Source organism: Hyperolius riggenbachi, chromosome 11 (assembly GCF_040937935.1).
Source record: "Hyperolius riggenbachi isolate aHypRig1 chromosome 11, aHypRig1.pri, whole genome shotgun sequence".
NCBI classification, from domain to species: domain Eukaryota; kingdom Metazoa; phylum Chordata; class Amphibia; order Anura; family Hyperoliidae; genus Hyperolius; species Hyperolius riggenbachi.
Genome location: NC_090656.1, coordinates 203,839,933 through 203,865,646, shown reverse-complemented (window position 1 = coordinate 203,865,646; position 25,714 = coordinate 203,839,933). Strand labels below are relative to the sequence as shown.

General features: G+C 45.7%; 1 protein-coding gene across 1 annotated transcript in view; it reads left to right on the top strand.

Moving 5' to 3' along the window:
* Window positions 1–17,649: 17,649 nt before the first annotated feature.
* The window catches only part of LOC137537948 (oocyte zinc finger protein XlCOF22-like), a 61,291-nt gene continuing 53,226 nt past the window's right edge, over window positions 17,650–25,714 (top strand). Inside the window, exon 1 of the mRNA XM_068259875.1 lies at window positions 17,650–17,844. Coding sequence (XP_068115976.1) covers window positions 17,650–17,844 — 195 coding nt within the window. The remainder of the gene's footprint in view (window positions 17,845–25,714) is intronic.

The following is a 25,714-nucleotide window of genomic DNA, read 5'->3' as shown; positions in this document are numbered from 1 at the left end:
AGGAGGCAGCCTGTATAATACACTTTGTAAACATTACAAAGCGTATTATACGCTTCCTATCCGGGGATCGTCGGGTTAACAACCCGCCGGCGCTTCCGATTGGCCGGCGGGTTGACGTCGCGGGTGGGCGGAGCCTATTGCCGGTGGATGCGCGCGCATCCCAGCGCGCGATCCCCGGCCAGAGAGTGCCCCAGGACCTGACGCCAATCTGCGTTACGTGGTCCTGGGGCTGCCACTTTGCCGCCGCCAATATGAAGTAGGCGGTCGGCAAGTGGTTAAAGAAAACCTGTAAGGAACAGAGAGCCCAATTTGTGTATCTACCTCGGGAAATTTTGGTAGGTTTACAAAAATATGGACCCCCACGATGTATGTGTGCAAAGCCAGACTGGAGAGGAGAGACACATCAGGCTGTGCAATGGAGGCAATAGGTAGCACTACGATTACCTTCCTCTGCTTCCTCCAAGACAGCATCTCCTCCCTGCTGGCCCGCAGCATCTCGGCTCTGATCCCCAGGATGCCGGGTATGTGCTGCACTGGCGCCGCCTCACTCGCCCACTCTCAGCAGATTACCAATGAGATCACCTGTCACATGTGAAGTTCTGCTTCCTCTCTGAATTCAGCGGTACCTCATGTTACTCGGCAGCACGTAACAGGTCACATGAGGCACCGCTGTGACCATGGATACAGAATGCTGGATGGAGCAGATGGAGATCCCCTTGCTGGAACGCTAAGACCAGGTGAGTGAAGTGGTGTCGTATCGAGGGAGGGGGAGATGGGTAGTGTGAGGAGGGAGACACTTGGGGAGGTGAGACACCTCTTGTTGCCCCATTAATTGTTGCCACTCTGAAGCACATGATTTATGTTGTTTCATGGAAGAACGCCTTGACAATATGTTACAGTCTTGCTTAAAAAAAATTCTTTTCTCTTAGAATATCCGCATTCCTGCACCTTGAGCATGCTCAGTAGACATTTTTTGCTAAATGTTTGAGAAAAAAATGTGTGCATCACACAAACATCAGTTCTCATAACTTTTGGAATTGGCACATTGGAAATCCGTGGGTTCCAAATGAACATTACAGAATTCTGATGTGAATGAACTTGTGATTCCGCAAGTTCCACAAATCTATGTGCTCACCCCTGCTTGCAAGGATGAGTAAACATGTTTGTTATTGAGTTCCGCAAGGTTTTAATCAAATGCAAATTTTATTTTTGGTTCACCTCTCAAATCTCTCTAAGTGTAAAATTTTAATTCAAACAAATCAAACAATTTAGACATGATTAAAATGTACATTCAAGACTTAAATTCAAAGTTATGTTACCCCTTGTGACCCTAAAAGCCTGCGTGCCAATCTTGCAAGGGTCATAACCAGTGTAGCCACTCAAACACCTGATCTGAAGGATGGAGCCCTTTATCAGAAGGAGGGAGGAAGTAGATGGAGCTCTCTTATATCTCTGGGCCCACCTGCAGAGGCCGCTCCCATGTGGCTATTAAGGATTGTTCGGAAATGCCGATTTTCTGATTCCGTGAGAAAAAACTCTGATTTCCGGCAATGCCGATTACCAATTCCATGGGTTTTCAAGTTTTGATTTCTGTGGAGACTTTTTTTTTTGTGGTCATTTTGTAGTGACAACTATACTGGCTACCTATACAGGTGGCAACAATATTGGCTACCTATACTGGTGCAACTATACTAGCTACCTATTCTGGGGCAACTATACTGGCTACCTATACTGGGGGCAACTATACCTGGCTAACCTATACAGGGGGCACCTATACCTAGCTACCTAACCACCTATACCTGGCTACCTACATACCTTTACTGAGGGTTGTTGGGTGCTGTGCAATCATTCCAAATGGGGGGTGGATCCTCACAAGTTTGCCTCAGGCCGCAAAAAGTCTAGAACCGTCCCTGGCTATGCCCTTGTTTACCATGGGAAACTGTTGCGGAGGGGTAATTGAAACAAAATTTGTGTTTTTGTCTAAAAACATTATGGAGTCACAACATGGATAACACTGTATGTTGTCCTGTATTCTCTAACTAGATCCAAACAGCAGAAAAGAAACATTTCTTGACTTTGCAGATAGACTTTAGATTCAGCAATTCAACCACGTATAGCCTTTCGGAGGGCAAAGGGAGTGTCAGGGTTAACCGCCCAATGTGGTTTGCGGGTAAACATGTCAGATTAGAGAATAGGTGACATATACCGAGCTCAGAGGGTGACAAGCCATCCCCTCCTGTACCATCAGCCTTGCATTGTGCCGCTTCTTCTTCCCACCTCGCCTCCATCGCTGTACAAATAATTGGAATAAAAGATTTGGAATCCTGGGAACAAATGCATCGCAGGCTGTGATTTATCAATCAGAGTCAGGTGTATAATTTTTTCCCCGCCGCAGTTTCAGCAGCATCTCAGGAGGATAAAACGTATTAATTCCTCCCTATCACCACAAAGAGGAAAAGCTTCATAATTCTCGGGTGTCACTTTGTCAACAACAGGTGACAATCTTCCCGTAGTAAAGTACTTCTGCCATATGAAGTGTCGCCAACAAACTTGTCTGATGACAAAAAAAAAAGTAAAAAAAGAAAGAACTCTCTAGAGGAACTCTGCAGACTGCATGTAAGATCACCCAGAATGGAGTCTACATGAGGTGATAGTAAGTGAATGATTTGTTTACTATATGAACTTTTGATAAATTAGGTAAGTTTTCTGTTAAACAAATTTACAAGGTTAATGAGCTTTTGCTATGGAGTCCAGCAACTCTTCACCAATTCTGCCCCTATGTACAGTTCTTCCATATGCCTAATCCTAACCTGCCCCCATTATACAGTCCATACTTATGCCTAATCCTAACCTCCTGCCAATGTACACTCCTTCCCTACACCTAACTCTCTCCGCCCCCGAATGTACAGTCCTACCATAACCCTAACCTTCTCCCAATGTACTATCCTTGCTTATCCCAACCCTAACCTCCCCTTAATGTACAGTCCTTCCGTACATCTCACCCTAACCTTCCCCCAATGTACAGTCCTTCCTTATTCCTAACCCTAACTTCCCCTCACTGTTTAGTCCTTCCTTGCACTTTACCCTAACCACCGCCCAATGTACAGTCCTTCCTTACACCTAATCCTAACCTCCCCCAATGCACAGTCCTTTTGTATGCCCAACCCTGACCTTTCCACAATGTACAGTCCTTTTCCTCACCTAACCCTGACCTCCCCAATGTACAGTCCTTCCTTATGCCTAATCCTAACATCTCCCATTGTACAGTCCTTCTGTACACCTAACCCTAAGCTTCCCTACAGTCCTCTTTTAAGCTGTGTAACCACCAGGCGATATTTGCAGTGATGTAACGAGCAACATCGTTTAACAGAAGTATGTTAAATGATGTTGCCTCCCGCTGTGATCTCACATCGTTAAGCAATGGACACATTTGTTCAGGTCATGTAGATGTCCGACTCCCACGTAAAGTACCGCGATCACTTGAACTCTTGTTCAAGCCCATCATGGAATGTCGCATATAACTGCCGGCAGGAAGGTGGATTGGGGATCAATCATCATAGGACTTCATCCCTGGATCCATCTTCCTGCCTCATTTGGTGAGTATGAAGCATTATACTTGACCCTAACCTCAGCCTAATCTTCAGTCCTTCCTTATGCCTATCCCTAACATCCCCCAATGTACAGTCCTACTCCTTCCCTACACCTACCCTAATTTGTGATCTCTGTAAATTCCCTTATTATAGTGACTAGTTTACTCACGCCACCACCGCCGCCAGTCAGTGCGAGCGCGTGCCCACCCGCCACGCAAACACCCGCCCCTCGCGCAAACACTCATCCGCTCCACCACGTGCGCACATCCGCTGTGCGCGCACTCATTCGCCCGACCGGCCGGCCTGCCAAGTGACGCAGGGACACTTGTAAATTATAACAAAGGATTAGGGTTGCCCCCCATTCCCTGTCAGAACAAGACAGCCAATCTGATACCAGATCCGGGCTAAAAAATAGGTACACACTTATCAATTTCTCCCTCTGGCAGTTTATCAATCAAAGTGCGATTGGACAATAGACATGTGTGAAACGTTTGCGAGTGCAGGAGATTGATGGACACACAGTGCCTCTGCTTTGAGCAGTAACACAATCCAGTGGTTTAATTGATGCTCATCTGAAATCGAATTGAGAATGAATGAGCTGTGTGGTTGTGGGAATTATCACCTTTTGATCAGTTTCTGATCAGGGGAGGATCGAGGGTGGCCAAGGGAGACAAGTAAGTTATGCTCACAAAGCAGCTTGAGATACGTTAGGTGTGAAATGATAAATCTTTAATGCACACAAAACTGTATGTCTGTGGTGAGATTCGTAAAAAAGTGTTTGCATGTGTATGTGACACTCCCTTTCCAGTTATTTCATATGCATCAATAGTTTCGTCTAAGTCACCTGCAGTGGAATAGGGAATGTATTGCTGGGTCTTCCCTGTCCTTGCTTGTGTTGTGTAGATACCCTACATCTGCATCTTCCTTGATCTATATTACAAAAAAAGCCCCGTGTGTGAAACATTGAGGGTGGTGCCCGGGGATGATAAAATATTACTTCCTGCTCTGTATAGACAATTGAGAAAAAAGCAGACAGTCCAATACACATAACAGGTAGATTCTGGGAAGCCCTGTACACAAACAGTGTACTGCAGCTCTTTATGCATGGAAGTTTGAATGTTTTGACAGTTTTTGTTTATCTGGACTATCTATGAAGTGAAACAAATGGGAAGTTTTAATAACATTAATTGACAAATGGAGGTAGGAGGACTGGAGGTGCCCAGGACAAATAAAATAATTGGCCTACCTTCATGACGATTTCCCACGTGTAAATCACATCTGTATTTTGCATGAAGGACAACACATTTCGTAGCTCAAGTCTTCTTCATCAGGTCAATACAGTGCCAGATAGGTAAGACGACGGAGCTTGGATTGCCTCCAGTCCTCCTACCTCCAGTTCATAGGGCCCCCAGTTGGGAAGTTAACTGTAGGATTTATTATGAAGTTTGTTATTTTTGGAGTAGCGACCGCAATCAACATACGAGGCCGAGTGGGGCCGGTACTTCCCTACATGCTCTAATACAGTAAGTGGTTGTTTTGATAAACAACCCATATTTGTGATTATTTATTTTGTACACTGTACATGTTTTTGTTTATACTAAATAACCTTTGCTACTCTAGGTTGGGTTCCTAGTGTTTTTTTTTTCTTCTCCGTAACACCTAAAATTGACAACAATTCAAAGATGCCTGTTGTAGCATTTATAGAAATTTGATACACTTTAAAGGACCACTACTAGTGAAAAAAGTAGGCAGTTAAAATATGACAGAACCGTCAGGTTTTGGACAAGTCCATCTCCTCATGGGGGATTCTCAGCGTTTTCTGTGTTTTCAAAAGCATTTCCTGGACGTTGCTCAGTTATTTACTTTTTTTTTTTTTTGCTATAGTGGTCCTTTAAAAATGAAACAAAAAAACAATCATGGAAGTTTACTTATTTATTCCTGTACTTAAAGTGTACCTGAGACAATACATTTTTTTTTTTTAATTATGCATACCTGGGCCTTCCTCCTGCCCTCTTGAGGCTAATCGATCCCTTGCTGTCTTCCCAGGTTGCCTGAATCCTCTGTTAGGCGGGCTTGTAATTCAGATAGGGTCAGTCAATGCAAACGCAGTCCGGCCGCTTGCGCTCCCTTGGTCAGGAGCGTTCTGCCCCTGTGCAGTAGTAGTCTCCGTGGTGGGAGCGCTGCGCGGCACGAATCTGGCATGCACAGTACATCCCGATTCTCAGAGTTAACGTGGCATCTAGCGGAGGATCCGGATGCCCCGGGAGGATGGCGAGGGACTTATTAGCCTGAAGAAGGCTTGAGAATGCCCCAGGTATGTATCATTTTTATCAGACTCAGGTTTCCTTTAATTGCGCAGTTCTCTTCTCAATGTTCAGCGGGCGCCTGAAAGTAAAGATAAACTCCGCCATGTGACACAATGACAATGCTCGGGTGAACCCGATTCCAGCTGATTATTAATATTACAATTCACCTCATTAGGGACCTATTGCGCTACTGTTGGCAAAACAGTCTTGTCGTTTGTGCGCTCAATAATTAAACAGTAAAACAAACACAATCTTTTTATTCGGGGGGAATTAAAAATAGCAGAGGGCTAGGCACTCCCCTTTAATCAATAACCCCATCTCTGTCTGTCTATTTTGTTTGGGGAGAATAATGAATATATCTCCCATCTGGACGCGCTGATTACCATATGGTGAGTTTTTGGCTCTTTGCGATGCTCGGTGTAGAAATAAATGTGATAATGAAAAGGAGTGGAAGGGAGAGAGGCAGCCTGGCGTCATGCTATTTGCAGATTCTTCCAGGACTTCGCAACCATTACAATATAATTACAGGGTGGGATCTAAACCCCCTACAGGAATTTTGTTTGTTTTTTTTCTTTTTTGCTTTCTTGGACAAAAAGTTTTGTGTGACATAAAAAAGGTAGAAGATTAACAATTGAACGACAATAATAAAATATGTTTTTGCAGTTGTTTTTAAAATCCCCTCCTTAAGGTTAAAGTGAAACTTTTAAGTGAAAACAATTGTATCTATCCTAGTGATGATCAATGATATGGAAATATTTCCATGTTTATGCATTTTTTTATGCAAATATGTGCAGTTTGAAAATGGACCAATCAGTTTAAGCCCAGGTTTAAATTGTTTGGTCCATTTTCAAACTGCATATATTTGTATTAACTAGGAAATATTTGCATCTTATTCATCATTCCTAATCGATCCTCCTACTCCTAAAAATGATTTTAAAGGCCTGTATCCACCACGCGATTTTCCCGACAACCGGTGATTTTCATGAGCGACAAGCGATCGTTTCTGTGTTCTCATGACCTGGGTACAGATGCACGATCAAACGAACGAGGATTAGCAACCTGCAGTGACATCAACAGTCACAGCAGATCGAACCTTGACAACTCCACGCAACTGCTTGACTTTCCGTTCTCACCGTCGTGTGCTGAGCCGGCGCGTGATGTCACATGTACCTGACAGCCGGAAGATGGACAGTGGAACGATCGTCGTCAGGGAGACCTCACTCAATCTAACTTCAATTGTTATTCAATTGGCTAGTGCACACTTAAATGTGTTTTCCCCATGCAGATAAAAACAGACAGCAGTGGAGCACTGCACATATTTTCTCTATCAATTACATTGGCTTCTGTGATAAAACGAGCATGCTTTCTCACATACAGACACACATGTTGTGCAGAAAACGCATACAGAAAACCAACAGACGATTGTGCTCCAAGCCTTAGCTTATTACATTTACAATGTCCATCTCTGATGGAGCAGAACTGGCTCTGCAGACTTCCCCAGCATCACTACAGCACACAGCACTTGCGGAGGGGTAGAGAGGTTGTGGGCTGAGCACTGTACACAAGACCCTACTGCACACTGAATAGGGACTGTCTACAAATCTTTGTCTACAAAACTTTGTATGATTCTTTATCAGAGGCTGAGCAGATGCAGTCATTAGAACTATTGTGCAGAGAGCAGAAAGCTTTTTCTTTCATTTCTCTTAGTTGTCTGTCTCTCAGGACAGGGATAAGAAACTTCTCCCCCCACAAGGCTCCATGTGGCTTCTGGGCTCCCCTGTGGCTGCATTCCTTGCAGGGTCTATTGTTATGCCCCTGGCTAGAGGCAGTAGAAGGGTGGACCTCAATATATGAATTACTGTATCTACTTTTTGTAATTGCCTGCGGTTTCTAGGCTTCCCCACATTCAGGGTAAATTTTTAGAAGCTGCACCTTGAGATGAGGTGTGGCTGTAAATGTTAAAAGGAACTTTGAGGTTTCATGGCAGCACTGCTACAACTCCTGGGGAAAAATAACCAGTTAGCGCTCACAATCCGCAGTTAGGAATACCATATATATTCCCAGTGTTTGTTCTTCTGATGAGAGCTGTCTGATAACCTCCCTGAATTTGTACTCAGTTCAGCAGCACAAAATAGCAAACACCGGCGTCTCAGGTACTTTGAAGAACAATATATTCCCCAGAACAGACAGTTTGAGGTTTGTTGTGCTTCATGCAAATTTAACAAGTTTTTGTGTTTTCCAGCCTGATCTGTTATCCGTTATTTGCTGAGAATAAAACAGTCGTGTGAGGAGGCTGCAAAGATAAAATCCACTATTCTTCTCCTTTGAAATATGTCTTCATTTCCAAACTTAAATATTTTGTTTTGAAATGGATGCTGTATTGATATTCAGAGCTCATATATTCTTCTGTTCTTCGTGTGAACTTCCTAATTAAGATTTCAGTAACACTGGATAGGATTAGAGCCTCCCATTGCACAGGTGTCGCACTCAAGGCCCACGGGCCCAATGCCACCCTCCTGACTATTTTAAGTGGCCCTCTAGAGCTTTGAATGTACATCATTTTAAGCAGTAAAAATATGACTGAACACTGCCTTCCCATCCAGAGGAGAACACTGGTGACAATGTTTCTGGCTGGAACATTGTAAAAAGGTAGAACTTACAATTTTGTACACAGTAGAGAGAAATGGCAGTGCATCTAAACCAAACTGCACCTGACTGACAGTAGCTGCATAGAGCTGCAAAGCCTCTTAACGCTTTCCTGACCGCATAACTAACGCCGATAGGCGGCGGGAAAGTGAAAGCCTCAGGACCGCCTAATGCCAAAAGGCGTCAAGTCCTGGGGCGGGGTTTTGCAGGGGATTGCGCGCCGATGTGTGCGCATCCCATTCCCTGCTTGAATGACAGTGCTCTGCTCCGTCCACAGTCTCCTATACGGCTGTTAGACTGTTTTGCCGTCTATTTACATTGTACAGCGCTGCGATCTACTGCACTCGGCTGTCCCCTAGAGAGGCTCCAATCGCGATCCCCTCTCATAGGCTGATGCCTATGAGAAGGGATCGCCCTGATTGGCTGGCGGGGGGAGGGAGGGGAATAATAAGGATAAATAAAAAATGTATACATTTATTAAAAAAAAAACCCGCTATAAAAGTAATTAAAAAACAAAACAAAAAACAGCCTGCAGCAGCAATCAGAGTCCACCAACAGAAAGCTCTGTTGGTGGGCAGAAAGGTGGGAGGAATCATTTGCGTGCTCGGCTGTGTGGCTCTGAGTCTGCAGCGAGCCATTAAAGCTGCAGAGCCCTAATTTGTAAAAAATAGCCTGGTCACTAGGGGGTGTAAGCCTGTGGTCCTTAAGTGGTTAAAGGAGTTATTTAACGGTTATTTAAAAAAAAAAGTTGTTTCAGACTGTGCCGTTTTAGACTGCGCATGCAGGAGCTCCCTCTCTCACGCACTCACGCATGCGCAGGTATAGAGCCACCTGTCTTTGGGAGGACTCGGCTCCCGAAGACTTTCGAAGTCCCCCGCAGTCGGGGATTTGAACGGAGGAGCTGCCACTGCGAAGAGAGTACCAGGAGAGGAGAGGGAAGGCGTATTAGGACCCAGGGCCTTCCCTCTCCTTAGGTAAGAACCTGGCGCTTTTTTTTATTAATTGTGTCCCATTGACTTTAAAGAACATCAGTGATCCCACACTATGACCTTACTTTAATTAAAGGCCCCTGAAAGCTGGACACCTTGACCCATATGCAATTAACTTTTTCTTCTAAGTTTTCTCCTAGGTGATACTTTTTCATCTTGTATTTAAAATAACTTTTCAGCATTTTGCAATTTAAAAAGTACCAAAAAGTAGTTGAAAAACTGCTATCAAAATTATTTTGAGTATTTTCTTGCTTGCTGGTATTTTAACCTCAGTCGTTTTCACTTTATGCACCTGAGCAATGTTCACATCCCATTCATTAGCCTATAACTTTATCACTACTTATCACAATGAACTGATCTATATCTTGTTTTTTCCGCCACCAATTAGGCTTTCTTTTGGGGGTACATTTTGCTAAGATCTACTTTACTGTAAATGCATTTTAACAGTAAGAATAAGAAAAAAACTGAAAAAATTCATTATTTCTCAGTTTTCGGCCATTGTAGTTTTAAAATAATACATGCCTCCATAATTAAAACTCACGTATTGTATTTGCCCATTTTGTCCCAGTTATTTCACCATTTAAATTATGTCCCTATCACAATGTATGGCAACAATATTTTATTTGGAAATAAAAGAGCATTTTTTCCGTTTTGCATCCATCACTATTTACACGCTTATAAAAAAAAAATAGAAATATTTCATCTTTACATAGATATTTAAAAAGTTTAGACCCTTAGGTAAATATCTGTGGGGGTTTTTTGTAATTTTTTTTTTATTATTAAACATTTTATGTGGGTATTTTTGGGAGGGTAGGATGTAAATAGTATTTGATTTAGGTAAATATATGTGTATTTAAATTTTTTTTTAGTTGTAGTTTTACTTTTTGGCCACAAGATGGCAATCTTGAGTTTGTTTACATGACGTCACTCTAAGCGTAACATGTACGCTTAGAGGGAAATAGGAGTCAGATAACATGTACGCTTAGAGGGACATAGGAGTCAGAAAAAGCGAAACTTCCGAGAGAAGCGCCCTTTTTCTGCATGGGAGAGGAATCAGTGATCAGGCACCATGGCCCGATTCATTGATTCCTGGACTAACGATCCGCGGCCGGGAGCACGCGTGATCGGCCGCGGGAGCGCACATGTCCTCCTTGACGTAGAACTACGTCAAGGAGGACAAAGTGGTTAAGTATTTTCTTGCATGCTAGTGGGTTAAAAGGCATTTTTATTTACACGTTTAAAAATATCACCTAGGAGAGAATGCAGGAGAAAAAGTGAATTGCATATGGCCCGTTTTCTTCTAGGGGATAATTTCACACCTTATCAATAAAATTACTTTCAAGCCACCAGTAAGCACTTAAATAGTCAGGATAAATTTGACAGCACTTTCTTACCTACTTTTTGGTAATTTTTAAATTTCAGAGTGCTGAAAAGTTATTTTAAACAGAAGAAGTATCTCCTAGGAGAAAACTTAGGTGAAAAATTGAATTGATTAAGGACTTTTGGCTCCATTCTAACTTGCTGTTGAAATGCTTATACAATTATCCTTGCTCTTAGACTGTCCTGCGTGGAGGTTGAAGAGGACCTACGGTTCCTACAGTGCTGCCCATAATTATTCATACCCCTGGCAAATTTTGGCTTAAAGTTACTTTTATTCAACCAGCAAGTAATTTTTTTGAAGGAAAATAACATACCGTATATACTCGGATACAAGTCGACCCCGTGTATAAGTCGACCCCCAAAATTTGACCCTCACAAGGTGGATTTTTTTCAATTATTCAAGTATAAGTCTATATGTAAGCCAGCCAGGTATGTGCCTCCAGTATAGGTAGCCAGTATTGTTACCCCCAGTATAGGCTAGGCAGGTAGGTGCATCCAGTGTAGGTAGCAAGGTATAGTTATCCCCAGTATAGGTAGGTAGCCAGTATAGTTGCTCCCAGCATAGGTAGGTAGCCAGTATAGTTGCTCCCAGCATAGGCAAATAGCCAGGTATAGTAGCCTCCAGTATAGGAAGGTAGCCAGTATAGTTGCCCCTAGCATAGGTAGGTAGCCAGTATAGTTGCCCCAGCATTGGTAGGCAGCCAAGTATAGTTGCCTCCAGTATAGTTTGGTAGCCAGTATAGTTGCCCCCAGTACATTTTGGTAGCCAGTACAGTTGCCCCTATGTATAGGCTGCAGCGGTGGGGAGAGCGGGCATGGAGGCAAACATCTCACCTGCTATCTTCCATCTACCGTACTTCCTCTCCCAGGCATCCCATGCGTTGATACCAGCGTCTCCTATAATGACATCATCACAGGAGACGCTGGTTTCAACACAAGGGATGCGTGGTAAAGGAAGTAGATGGAAGATAGAAACTGTGGGGATCCCAGAAGGTGAGATGTTTGCCTCCATGCTCGCTCTCCCCGCCGCTGCAGCAGTCTGTTACCATCCACCACTGGGCGCAGTCTCCTCTCTTCTTCTCCACTCGCGCTGTAACTTCCACTCCCGAAGTCATGTGACATCGGGAGCCGGACCTTCTCTGAAGGGGGTAGACCGCGTGAGTGAGGTAAAAGAGAGGACACTGCACCTAGCGATGGATGGTGAGTAACCCCTCCACACACAAACCCCACATCCATACCCCAAACCCCCACCCCACACAGGCTGTAAGTCACAAAATTTAGGACTATGTGACTATAAGTCGCCCCCCCCCCCCCCACTTTTGTACTTTAAGTCAGTTCTAAATTTTGCGACTGATAGCCAAGTATATACGGTAGGTGTCTCCCAAAAGACAAAACGACAATGTACTAGAGGCATTATTGTTTGGAAAAAAAATCTCAGCTTTTATTTACATTTCATTCCAGTCCAAAATTATTCATACCCTTCTCAATAATCAATAGAAAAGCCTATTACAGCACACAAATGCTTCCTATAATTGCAGACTAGCGTTTTGCATGTCTCCACAGGTATTTATGTCCATTCATCTTTAGCAATGAGCTCCAAATCTTTCAGGTTGGAGGCTCTTCTTGCCATCATCCTGATCTTTAGCTCCCTCCACAGATTTTCAATTGGATTCAATTGGATTTTCCAATTATAATTTTGGACTGGATACTTTTTGCTCAAATGTAAATAAAAGCTGAGAAATGTTTTTTGCCACAATAATGCCTCTTGTACATTGTCTTATTATCTTTTGGGAGACACCTATGTCATTTCCCATCAAACAGAGAGGAGGAACTGTAAAGCTGGCCACTAACGGTCCAATTTCTAGCGAAAAATCGTTCGAGCGATCAGAAATACTGATCGGATTGGTTGTAAATAATCTCCATTGGTGGACACAATCGATTATGAACGAGTGAAAAAAATGTGGCCCGAATGAATTTTCGTCGAACCAAAATTCGGATTTTCTTGGTGGTTGTGATAGATAGGAAGCAAAGATTGGTTAGTTGATGGTGTAGTGAACGATTTTTCGTCCGATCAGAATTTCTGATCGCTCAAACGATTTTTCGCTAGAAATTGGACCATTAGTGGCCAGCTTTAGGATGGAAGGAGGTGCCCCAGGGATGTGAAGGTTTAAAAATCGTGAAGTAAATAACAGTCTTACTTTGTACAAGGATTGGGCTTTCAATATGATATTTAAAACAATAAAAGACACTAAAAATGACAACGCGTTTCACAGGTCTTACTTGCTTCCTCAGGTCAATATCAAACCGTGTGTTAGAGGGGAACATCATGGACTCAGGAACACCTAAGGCCTTGCACTTTATGACCTCAGGTTCTTGCCGTTTGGCCCTTCTCTTGCTGCCTGCTGCAGTTCTTACACCTCTACAGGACAAAGGACTCCAATATAAAGATAATCTAGGAAGACAAATAAGTTGTCGTCGGCTCTCCAGACTGATTTGTAGGCCATGAGCTATGATCTGATAATAAGCTGCTACTACACCCAGAAACCCATAAAACTGATTACCCCATTATGGGCGATGTCCACAAAGCCTCCTCTTAGCAGGAACGTGATTTATACGCCTGACTGTGTTTAAATATTCCATTTTAATTCTGAGTTTTGCTTATTTAGATCTTAATGCAGAAAGCGACATCCTCGGCGGCGTTTAATTTATCGTGAGTGTTTTACAGTGTCACCCGCTCCTGTCGCCACATCATATTTTAAAAATCAGCCTTGCATTTATCTGGCAGTAATGGCCGGTTTGCAGGGAGTGAAATGCTAGCAGGTAGATGCTTATTAACATCTTTATGGCGGATGACCTCACTATTGTGTTTTCTCTGCCGAGGGAAAATTATTACAAAGCATTAGCGCTGTCCCGCGATTAAATTATTACTGATTTAGAGTTATATGTGTAAATGAATTTGTCTGATTGCGGTATCGTTATTTACCTTTGAAACCTGTGATGACAGCTCCGCTAATGGCAATAAGAGCAGATGAAGAAGAACGGGCGGAAAAGAGAAAACGTAATTCACCCTGACTGGACTGGTCCAGCTACTTTGTGATAAAAGCACTTGTTCAGGGGAACAATAAATGGCCAAAAAGCCACCAATTTTGAACAAAACTGTAAATAACTACTATAAGTCTAAGTACATCTGGGAGGTTTTAAAAGTCTAAAATTTAGATACTTAGCTCCTCAAGAGAGTGAAGTCTCCGGATCCTACAGAGGCTTCCACATCTCTCCCTGTCCCTCCGTTCCACTTCTGGGACCCTGAAAGCTCGCAGTGGTGCACGCACAGATGGCTCACACATGCACAGTAGCACGGTACCACCGCTCGGGCTCAGCAGAAAATGCCAAGCCCGCTCAACTCCATGCTAGTGCGCATGCCTTAGTCCCCTGTGCAGTGCGGGTGAACCCATGTCGATGGACCGGGAATAGTGAGGATGCAGAGGCTTGCCTCTCCCAAGCAGGGCCGGCCTTAGGTTTTACAGCGCCCTGAGCGAAGCCAGATTATGGTGCCCCCCCCCCCCCCCCCCTCATCCTACACACACACACACACAAGGAATAGGTAATATTGGGATGGACAGACAGACAAATATATATACATTGAGAGAGAGAGACAGAGAGACAGAGAGAGAGGAGAGAGAGAGAGGAGAGAGACAGAGAGAGGAGACAGAGAGAGGAGAGAGAGAGAGGAGAGAGACAGAGACAGAGAGAGGAGAGAGACAGAGACAGAGAGAGGAGAGAGACAGAGAGAGGAGAGAGACAGAGAGAGGAGAGAGACAGAGAGAGGAGAGAGACAGAGAGAGGAGAGACAGAGACAGAGAGAGGAGAGAGACAGAGAGAGGAGAGAGACAGAGAGAGGAGAGAGACAGAGACAGAGAGAGGAGAGAGACAGAGAGAGGAGAGAGACAGAGACAGAGAGAGGAGAGAGACAGAGACAGAGAGAGGAGAGAGACAGAGACAGGAGAGAGACAGAGACAGAGAGAGGAGAGAGACAGAGAGAGGAGAGAGACAGAGAGAGGAGAGAGACAGAGACAGAGAGAGGAGAGAGACAGAGAGAGGAGAGAGACAGAGACAGAGAGAGAGAGACAGAGACAGGAGAGAGACAGAGACAGAGAGAGGAGAGGGAGAGACAGAGGGGAGGAAAGAGAGAGACAGAGAGGAGGGAGAGACAGAGAGGACGAGAGAGACAGACAGATATAGGGAAGGAGGGATAGGAGGGAGAAAAAGAGAGAGAGAAAAACATAGGGGGGGGGGGAGGGTGAGAGAGAGGGATGGATGGATGGATAGATAGATAGATAGATAGATAGACAGGATATAGGAATAGATAATCTAGGGACATATATGAGAGAGAGAGACAGCTATAGGGATGGATGTATGTTTGGGGAGAGAGAGAGAGAGAGACAGACAGATAAAGATGGATGGATGGATGGATGGGAGGAGTAGAGAGAGAGACAGATATATAGGGATGGATGGATGCATGGGGAGATAGAGAGACAGACAGATATAGGGATGGATGGATGGTAGGAGTAGAGAGAGGGGGAAGAGAGACAGAGAGTGAGTGAGTGAGTGTGTGTGTGTGTGTGCTGCACAAAGTCCGGTCCATTAAGGCTGCATTTTGATCTATGTAGAGCCCCCTGAGTGACTGACCTGCCTCTCTGCTGTCCCCCTTGCTTGCAGTTTGCTGGCACTCTGTGGGAGCTGGACGATGTGCTCCTGTCACACAGACCTGTGGGCTGCAACAAGTTCCCCTCTGTGGTGGCTCCCTCCATCCCTGGCACTCAGACTGCCAGCCATGTAGTTCAGCGGTGGGTGGTCCAGCAGCATTGATGGCAGAGCGAGGGAAGCCGCTGTATACTTCAAATACAGGAAGTGCTCATTCAGGAAAGCACTTCCTGTATTTGAGATACACAGCGCCACCACTGGGCTCCCTCTGTCATCACAGCTGCCGATTCACCCACAGCTGAACAGGGCTGACAGTGAGTGCCGGAGATCGGAGGGAGCCGCGAGTGAGGGGAATAGAAACCCCTGCACATGCGCCCCTTGGAGGCCGGCGCCCTGTGCGACCGCTCCGGTCGCACAGGTCAAAGGCCGGCCGTGCTCCCAAGTACCCAAATGGGACTGTTTTTTCCCTTCAAGGTTACTTCAAACGTGCAAGTGTGTGTTGTTCATTAAAAAAATGTTATACAAAAATTGGTCAAGCACCATATATAAACAATATTGATATAATCAATTTGGGCATATACTCCAAAAAGATCGTATACTCAGATAAGAGAAGACTATGCTAATGGGTCAAAGTTCATACATACAAAACCAAAGAAAGAGTGCCCAATATGACAGCACCAAACCAACTTGGGGATTACCACAAAAATAGCACCACATTTTATTGATAATAAACAATTCATAACAATATTAAAAACAATTAAAATCACTAAAAGGTGATGCACGCCGGGTACATGAATACAAAGTCAATTGATTGGTCATAAATAATTACTTATAAATAGTTATTTATGACCGATCAATTGATCATATTGGGTACTCTTTCTTTGGGATTTGTATGTTGTTCATACAAGGATCAGTTAAGGTAGCCATACACTGGCTCGATTCCCGGCCGTTTCGACAGCAGATTCGATCCTGGGATCGAATCTGCTGCCAATCGTTCGCGGTAAACGCAGCCGCCGATCCGATTCCCTCCCGGAATCGGATCGGTCCGTCGATCGCGCCGTGCGGGAAATTACCCTCCATCGCCCGCGGGTAAAGTGCGCGTCGCTAGCGGCGGCCGATCCGATCAGGTATACATTACCTGAGGCTGGCTCCCGGGCGTCTTCTCCGTGCTGCACGGCTCTGTTCCGGCTCCATCCATCCCGGCGCTTCCTGTGTCATTGCAGTGACCAGGAAGTTCTAATAGAGGGTGCTCTATTTGAACTTCCTGGTCACGGAGTAACACAGGAAGCGCCGGGATGGAGCCGGAACAGAGCCGTGCAATGCGGAGAAGATGCCCGGGAGCCAGCATCAGGTAATGTATACGGGGGGGGGGGGGGACAGGCGGCAGGAGCAGCTCAGCAGATGGTGAATCGGTTTCAGGCTGAAATCGATTCACAATCTGTTTGCAGTAAAGGCAGCCATACGATCCCTCTCTGATCAGATTCGATCAGATAGGGATCTGTCAGCTGGTCGATCTAATGGCACATCGACCAGTGTATGGCTACCTTTATCCTTTGGACAGAGACAACAGATAAATTAATTATTTGTTTCTCTAAAAGTCTTTAGGTCTTTGTTCTGTTTTTTGTTTGTTTCAGAGCTGGATTGACCTGCTTGCAGTGTTATGCATGGTATAGTATTAGTATAGGTATTGGTCAAACGGGGAATACCTTGTTGTGGCTGATAGGCCTAAGCCAAATGCTGCAGTATTTTGTGTCAAACAACATTAGAAGCGGTTTTATTGTTGTTGGTTGAAATAAAATGTGTGTATAGCCCTCTTCGTCTAAAGGGTTAAAATGGTGTTGTGTGTATAACCGTCTCAGTCTAAAGGGGAAAAATGAGTGTGTCATGTTTGGATTATGTCCATGTAGGACCTCTTAATCCCTCACAGCAGGAAGGTGGAGGCCATCATGGCTTGGCCCTCCCCTGAGGCAGAGACAAAAATGGTGTCATTTTGAGGACAAATGGCTAAAACAGAAAATTCATCCACTATAAAGCACAATGGCCAAGCCCCTGACTGACCTAATGCAGAAGAAGTGGCCCAAGGTAGAAGAAGAGGTACCAGGGCGTGGACATTTGTACTCTGAAGGAAGCCTTGGCCAGTGCTTCTGTGCTTTTCGTCCCCAGACTTCCAACTGCTGGTTTCTGTTGAAGACTGAAGTGCCTGCCGACAGCCTAGCTGTGGTCCTAAGCCAGGTGAATTGGCTAGAAGATGAACACTCTGACCTCTGTCTGAGAAATTGCTCCCCAGGAAGATAGCCTACCTTGTAATCATGTGGGCCTTGAATAAGAAGAAGAAACTATAGTATCTCTAGAGATAGAGTGTCACTGTCATCAATAATTACATCCCACTCATCTGGCTAAATTGCAATACTGGGAACAGAGGAAAATTGCTCCACTGAAGCCTACTACTCCAGCAATACAATTACACAATGTAGCATAAGTAAGGCAATAGACATGGCAATTCCAAAGGTCACTAGCATCGGGCGGAGCTAGTGGACTGTGATGGACGTTCTAGAAAAAAATCATGTGACCTCTCCATTGAAGCCTGATGATAGAGGGAGCACAGACAAGTGGGGAGATCCCATTTAGGAAGACACTCACAGCTGGAGAGCAGATTGCCCTCATAACTTGCTTTCATTCAGCCAGGATTTCTGTAAGGAAAATAACCAGAGACATTTCCGAGAAGCTTCTTCTGGAGTATTGCTGATGCTGAAAGGAAGCCACACAGCAGGTTTTAACACCTTGCCCAAACTTTAAGGAAGTAAAGTATACGTTGATGAACACATGTAAATAATACCCACTCTGCTAACTGCACTGATCATAACTTGAGGTATGGTGAAAGTTAAAGAGAAACTGTAACCAAGAATTGAACTTCATCCCAATCAGTAGCTGATACTCCCTTTCCCATGAGAAATCTTTACCTTTTCTCAAGCGGATCATCAGAGTGCTCTGTATGGCTGATATTGTGATGTCAGGACCATGGTGCTAACATCACACTGTGGGAGTCCTGTTGCATTGTAGGAAATTACTGCTGTTTCCAACTGCCAAAAAAGCAAGCAGCATCTCCTTGCAGTGACATCACCTGCCAGCAGTAATATTGTATGTTGCCATGTCAGAATTTAAATTAGGTTAAGGAAAGATTTTAGAATGGGCAAACACTGACTAAATCATTTATACATAATTATTGTACAAATTAAGCACGGTTTTCATTTTTTCACGTTTTTCATGTTATTTTTGTTTTTCATGTTATTTTCATCAGAGTTTCTTTTTAACCCCCTTGCCATTCCAATTCTGTCGTCAAGGGAGCAGTGCAGCACTTTTTTTTTTTTTAAATTCATGTAGCTAGCCTAGCGCTAGCTACATGATAGCCGCTAACAAGCGGCATCCTCCTACCTACTTCGATCGCCGTCTGCGATCTTTGCAAGCAGGAAATCCCGTTCAGAATGTGATTTCATGCTCGGCTTCCCCCATCGCCATTGCGACGGGGCGGGATGACGTCACCGACGTCATTGACTTCGGGACATCAGAGGGAATCCCGATCCACCCCTCAGCGCTGCCTGGCACTAATTGGCCAGGCTGTGCAAGGGGTCTGGAGGGGGGGGGGGGGCAGCAAGGCGGGTAGCGGCGAATCGGCGGCGAGCGGCGGCGATCAGGATATGCACGCAGCTAGCAAAGTGCTCGGGCTCGGGATAACTGGCAAGGAGGTTAAAGGACCTCTGTGGCAGAAATCTTAAAATTTAAAATACATGTAAACATACTATATACAAATAAGAGGTACGTTTCTTTCAGAGTAAAATGAGCCATAAATTACTTTTCTCCTGTGTTGCTGATACTTACAGTACGTAATAAAATCTGACATTACAGACAGATTTTGGACTAGCCTATCTTCTCACAGGGGGGTTCTAAGGCTTTTCTTTATTTTTAAAAGTACTTAGTGAATGGCAGTTGCTCTGTCCAACCGCCAAAATAGTGTGCAGGGAGCAGGGAGGCGGGCCAGCATCTTTGTATTTACCCTTTTCACTCGTATAGCGGGATATACGGAAAAACCTGATGCGCTCGTATGTCCCGCTATGCGGGACATCCCTGCAGCGGCGGTTTGCAGCGCATAGGGACTGCTGCAAGCCGCCGATCTGTGTGCGCCGGTTTGTGGGCATGTAATACTACATGCCCACACTGTCAGTGCCACCCAGCCCCATACCTGTTGTCTCCCATCAGCGCTAGAAGGAAGTGACATTTAGATTTATTTATTTATTTATTTTTTCTGCAAAAAAAAAAAAAAAAGAATTGCAGATTACATTTTATTTTTCTTGCAGATTGCCTGCAAAGTTGTTAAGAGAATGAATGGCATCCTATGGGATGGACTGGGGGAGGGTGTAAATAGTAGCCAGTATTTTATTGCTAATATGCCCAATCAAAATACCAAAGATTGCATTGTGTGTAGGGACAGTAGGACATCGGGTGGCGGGCATAAAACCACCTATTATTGCAAAACTTGCTCACCCAGGCCCGGATTACACCCAGGAAACTGTTTTTCAATTTACCATACCTTGGCTTTCTCTTCTGTTACCAGCCAATAGAAGATGCCAAACTGTCCACATAAGGTATCAAATTAAACGTTATACTATGTTCTTTAAAATAAGATATACCATGTTACGGTGTTATGTTCCATGTTAAAATGAGAGAGAGTGTAAGAGGGAGAGCGCATTTCTTTAAAAAAAAAAACTCTGAGCAGAAACGACTTCCTTTAGGAAAGAACTCCGAGTGGAAAGGGTTAATCATTTTCAGGGAATGTTTTTATAAAGAATCAGGGCTCGTTTCTACTGTTGCAGTGCGGAATCGTCTGGATTCCACCGCGGACGAAATCGCATGCGGATGCGTTTCCGCATGCTGTTTTCCCCGCGATTTCGCATGCGATTTCGCATGGCTAAGGAGCAGGCAAATTTCACTGCCTGTGTAAATTGTCATAGCAGTACATGCGAAATCGCACGCAAAATCGTGGGGAAAACCGCATGACAAAGCCGCATGCGATTTCCGTATTAAAAGCATTCCAGCCGCACGCGAAATCTGACGGCTCTGCCGTGCAGATTTCCCCCTCACACCAAAACGCACAAGTGGAAACAATCCCATCCACTTGTATTGCCTATGCGAATCCGCATGCAGTGCCTGCATGCGGATTCGCTATAGTGGAAACGAGCCCTCAAGGCCCTGCTGAGAATCCCCCATAAAGAGATGGACTAGCCCAAAATCTGTCAGTAATGTCAGATTTCTACTACCTACTGTGAGTGACAGCAACATAGGAGAAAAGTAATGTAGGGCTCATTTTACTCTGGGAGAAATGTACTTCTTATTTGTATGTGTTTACATTTTTCAGTTTTTTTTGTGACAGTTCCTCTTTAACCACTTCAGGACCACAGGCTTTACCTCCCCTAAAGACCAGGCCATTTTTTGTCAAATGGGTCACTGCTGCTTTAAGGCTAAGCTGCCGGGCCGCACAACACAGCACACAAGTGATTCCCTCCCCCCCTTTTTTTTCTCCCCACCAACAAAGCTTCTTGTTGTTGGGGTCTGATCCCCCACAGTGTATATATATATTTTTTTTTACAAATATTTATTGTGTGATTTCTTTATTATTATTTTTTTCCATAAACCCGCCCTCCCCCTGCTTGCCAATCACTGTGATCGGCTGTCATAGGCTTCAGCCTGCTACAGCGCTGCTGTAGATCGCAGCGCTGTACACCCTAATTAGACGGTCGCCGCTGGGAGACTGAAGGCGGAGCTCCGTTCTGTCTACCAAGCAGGAGATGCAGCCCCAAGACTTTACGTTGCTCGGCGTTAGACGGTCCTGGGGCTGCCGCCGCGGTCACACCCATCGGCCTGACGTGGTCGTTAGGTAGTTAAGGTGGCCTTACCATATCGACCATCTGATAGATCGCTCTCTGATGAAGTCTGAGTAATGAGGGATCTATTACCTGCCCACACACTGCATGCCAATTTTCAATAGATTTCAGCATGAAATAATGAAGATTTCCACCATATTGGTTTTCTTATGTATGTTGTAAGGGGTAAGTGCTTCTATATTGAAGCACATCATTTAAAGCGGTTTAAAACCCTGACATAATTGTGACGCCGGGCGACGCCCAGTCGTCCGAGGATTCGCGGCCGATTGTCCGATCGCAACCGTGATCGGAAAACTGACATTCTTTATTTTTAAAATAGAAGTTTTTCCTTCCTGCCTTCCCCCCCCTTTTGCCATGAGGGCTGAATGGGCCTGCGTTAGCATATGGCTAAAGCAACCTGGTTCAGCAAGAAATCCTGTTAAGGCTCCCGGAAAAGCTCTGGTGACACTAATGTGCTAATTGGGCAGAGCTGAAATACCAACAGAGTCTATTCAACAGGGGAAGCTAGCACAGCATGAGGTCTATTGACACCTACATTCCTCCCAGTCTTGACGGCACCGACTAAACTGAGTATGGAATGCATGGTGTTGATAACTTTGTCACATTTTGCAAATACCATCCATGGGAGGAATATGAAAATTACATAATTTTGTTTCCCTAATTCTGTAGAATATGGTGATACTAGACATAGCCAGGTAACCCGAGCAGGGGCTGAGATATGAATAATGGGGTCCCCGTGCGCCCCAAATATTGCAAGTTTGATGTCCTATGAACGTGTATTCTCAGCCCAATCTGAATATGAAATCGGTTTGCATGTGCGACAAAACCCCGGCGGGGTATGAAATTGGACATATTTTGTGGATGGCTGGAAGTTCCTCCCCTGAGAACTCACTGCCTGACACGCCCCTGGGCTGAGCTTGAGACTCCGCCCAGAAATGTCAGTGCTCAAAACTGATTGCATGAGGACCCCCAGCCAATTCCCCCACTTTCCATCATACCGAAAAGACTGCCACTGCTTGGGGAAATAGCAGTGGCCATCTTGCAGGCGGAGCAACGGCCATGTGGTTCGGCCATATTGCGAACTAACTGCAACAAAGGAACTTTGTCTTTTCCCGAACGGACTTTCCACAGAATCATAAGTATTCGTTCTTTTTATCCCTTTTTCTTTTATGTACTGTGTTATCACTGTCTCTCATCGTTTAATTGTTCACGATTGTCTGTATATATTAATTATTTATATTGTAACAAATAAAGGCTTTTTAAAAGGTCTTTACCTCTCAGTAAAACCTTCTATTCAGTATACACAGACGAGACCTAAACTTCCGAAGGGACGCTACTGTTTTGATAGATAGATAGGAATTGCACAGTTTTAACCGGTTGTTTGTTTCACAGGTCTATAGCCAGTTAGCAGTTTTCTCTGGGCTGATAGAAAACAGAGATGGTGGCAAATCTACCCCTGGGTTGGAGTAAAAGTGTATTTTCGTAACCTCACAGGCTCCCTACTGCGTCGTGACGCTCAAACTCCGCCAATTCTACGCAGATTGCGTCCATAGCTCTCAATCTGTGTGCTAGAATGGGACGGTTTTGCGTGTTCACGGCCAGTGGGGCTCTTGTGACAGTGGTCGGCAGCGTTTGGGATCTGTGTGTGCTGATAGTATCTCAGGTAGGGCTATCGAATTAGCCCTATCGAGAAACGAACTAATTCGTTGGTAGTGACTGAGTGCAATATATTTTTCATATATACAGAGAGACTGTGTAACCAGTACCCCTCCCCTAAGTTTTCTTTTATTTGGCATGGAAATGTCCGGGAATTACAAGGTCATGGTCCTATCCGACCTGCAGAGTCTGTGCGAGGCGAGAGGCATGGACATCCGCGGCAAGAAACAGCAGGACCTGATAACGGACTTGTACCGATGGGATAGCCAGAATCTGCGGACGCTGGAGGTGTCCACTGTGGAGGACACCGGCTCATCTAACGCAAGTCGAGGGGAACCAGAGACTGAAGATCCTGTGCGTACCGAGGTTGAGCAACCCGCGGGCAATGCGGCAACAGATACGCAGGAGGCTGTCAGTGTGATCCCCGACCCCAGAACCCCTGAAAGTACTCGCCTGGAACCGGCCAGTACTGGACTGTCCAGTTATGTTGATCCAGTAATGCAGCAGGCATTGCAAAAGCTGATGGAAACTGATGTGGACAAGTACCTGCAGTACATGGCGGAGCAAAAGCGAGAGGAACGCCAATCTGCAGAGGCGCGGGAGAGACGACAGCATGAGCTGAACATGGCGAAAGTGCAGCAAGCCAGCCGGAGTTCAACGCCCAGCCTCCCTGCTGAAGGGACTGCCGCTCCAGTAAGTGCAAAATTTAAATTTGCTATTATCGAAAAAGACACTGACATTGACTTGTTTTTGAGGTCTTTTGAAAAGGCCTGCCGTCAGTATCGTCTGTCCCAAGACCAGTGGGCCAGACATCTGACACCCTTGCTGCGCTACAAAGCGCTTGATGCTTTCTCAGAGCTGCCTGTGGAAAAGGACAATGATTATACCGCTATAAAGGAGGCTATAATCACTAAGTACCAGCTGACGCCAGAAGCCTACCGGAAAAGGTTCAGGTCCTGGCAGAAAAAATCTACTGATTCTTATCAAGATGTGGTCAGCAGTCTGCTCACCACACTCCGCCAGTGGACGCTAGGCCTCACTAAAGGGTCTTACGGTGTCCTGGAGGACTTAATCGTCCTGGAGCAGTTTCTGAACATTTGCCCGGCTGATGTACGCCAGTTTGTGCTGGAGCGCCGACCGGCGTCAGCGACGGTCGCTGCAGACCTCGCTGAGACCTTTGCAACGACCAGGGTGCCGGAGACCCGCAGGACTGCCCCATCTAGCTGGAGAGGAGGTCAGTCCCACAATTTTGCAGACTCTCCTACCTCTGTGAGCCGTGCGCCCCAGAGGCCCTCCAGCGCAGCTGCTGCGTCCAGGCCTGCAGTAACAGAGGGCATCACCTGTCACTTTTGCCGCAAGCCCGGACACATGAAGTTTAACTGCCCGGAGCGGAGGCAGACCGCGCCAGCTCCTGCACCACCTACACCTCGCCCACGGCAACTGCCGCCAGCCAGCGCACCCCAGCCGGGAGCACCCAACAACGTCATGTTCGCAGGTGGGAGAGGGATCCCCTCCGCTACGAGCAACCACCAGCTGGTTACAGTGAACGACCAGCTTGTTACCGGTTTCCGCGACACTGGAGCGGATGTCACCCTGGTGCGTGCGCACCTGGTCCCGACGGAAAATATCCTCCCTGACAAATACCTTACCCTCACTGGAGTGGGGGGCACTCTTTCTCGCATTCCCCAGGCTCGGGTGTCCATCGATTGGGGGGTGGGGGTTCAAGAGAAGGTTGTTGGGGTCCTGGACCAACTGCCGGTCCCAGTTTTGTTGGGGACCGACCTGGGCAAGCTTGTGTCCTATTATGAACCTGCCCCAAGCCCCTCAGACTGCCAGGAGGGAGACGGACTCTCCGCCCCCACTAAGGTACTTTGCACCAAGGGGCAAGAACAGGGGGGAGGTGGGTTGAATGTGCCCAGTCCAGGGGTACCGAGTCCAATAGTACCTGTGTCACAGGTACCTGTGTTTGATATACCGATTGTTTGTGATGAAAATGTTGTTGTACCTGTCACTGTAATTCATGCATGCAGCCAGGATGTGAGTAATGCCAGTATGTGCCAGTCTGAAGGTGTACCTGTACTGGCAGTAACACGCAGCCGCGCTGCTCAGAACCTGGGCTCAGAGCAGGTGGAAGAGGTTCCGGCCTCCTCCCCCTCCTCTGACCACAGGGATGGTAGCCTTCAGCCACTAACTGCATATGCCACGGGCCAGCTGGCTGAGAGCGAGAGTGCTGCATTTGTGCAAGCACTCCAGACTGACCCTAGCCTCGAGGCACTCAGAAAGCAGAAGAGCTTTCATGTAAACATGCTGAAGGCCCACCATGACAGGACCCAGTATGCGCTGCCAGTGTGCAGCCGGTTAGAGCAGGGAGAGGCAGACCCCCTGTTAGACCTGCTGGCTGACGTACGAGATGTGGACGGCGACCTAAACGTCAATCCACAGCTCGCCTCAGCCCAGCAAGAGCAGTTACAGAAGGTGCTGGGCCAGTACCAGCACACCTTCTCCGGTAT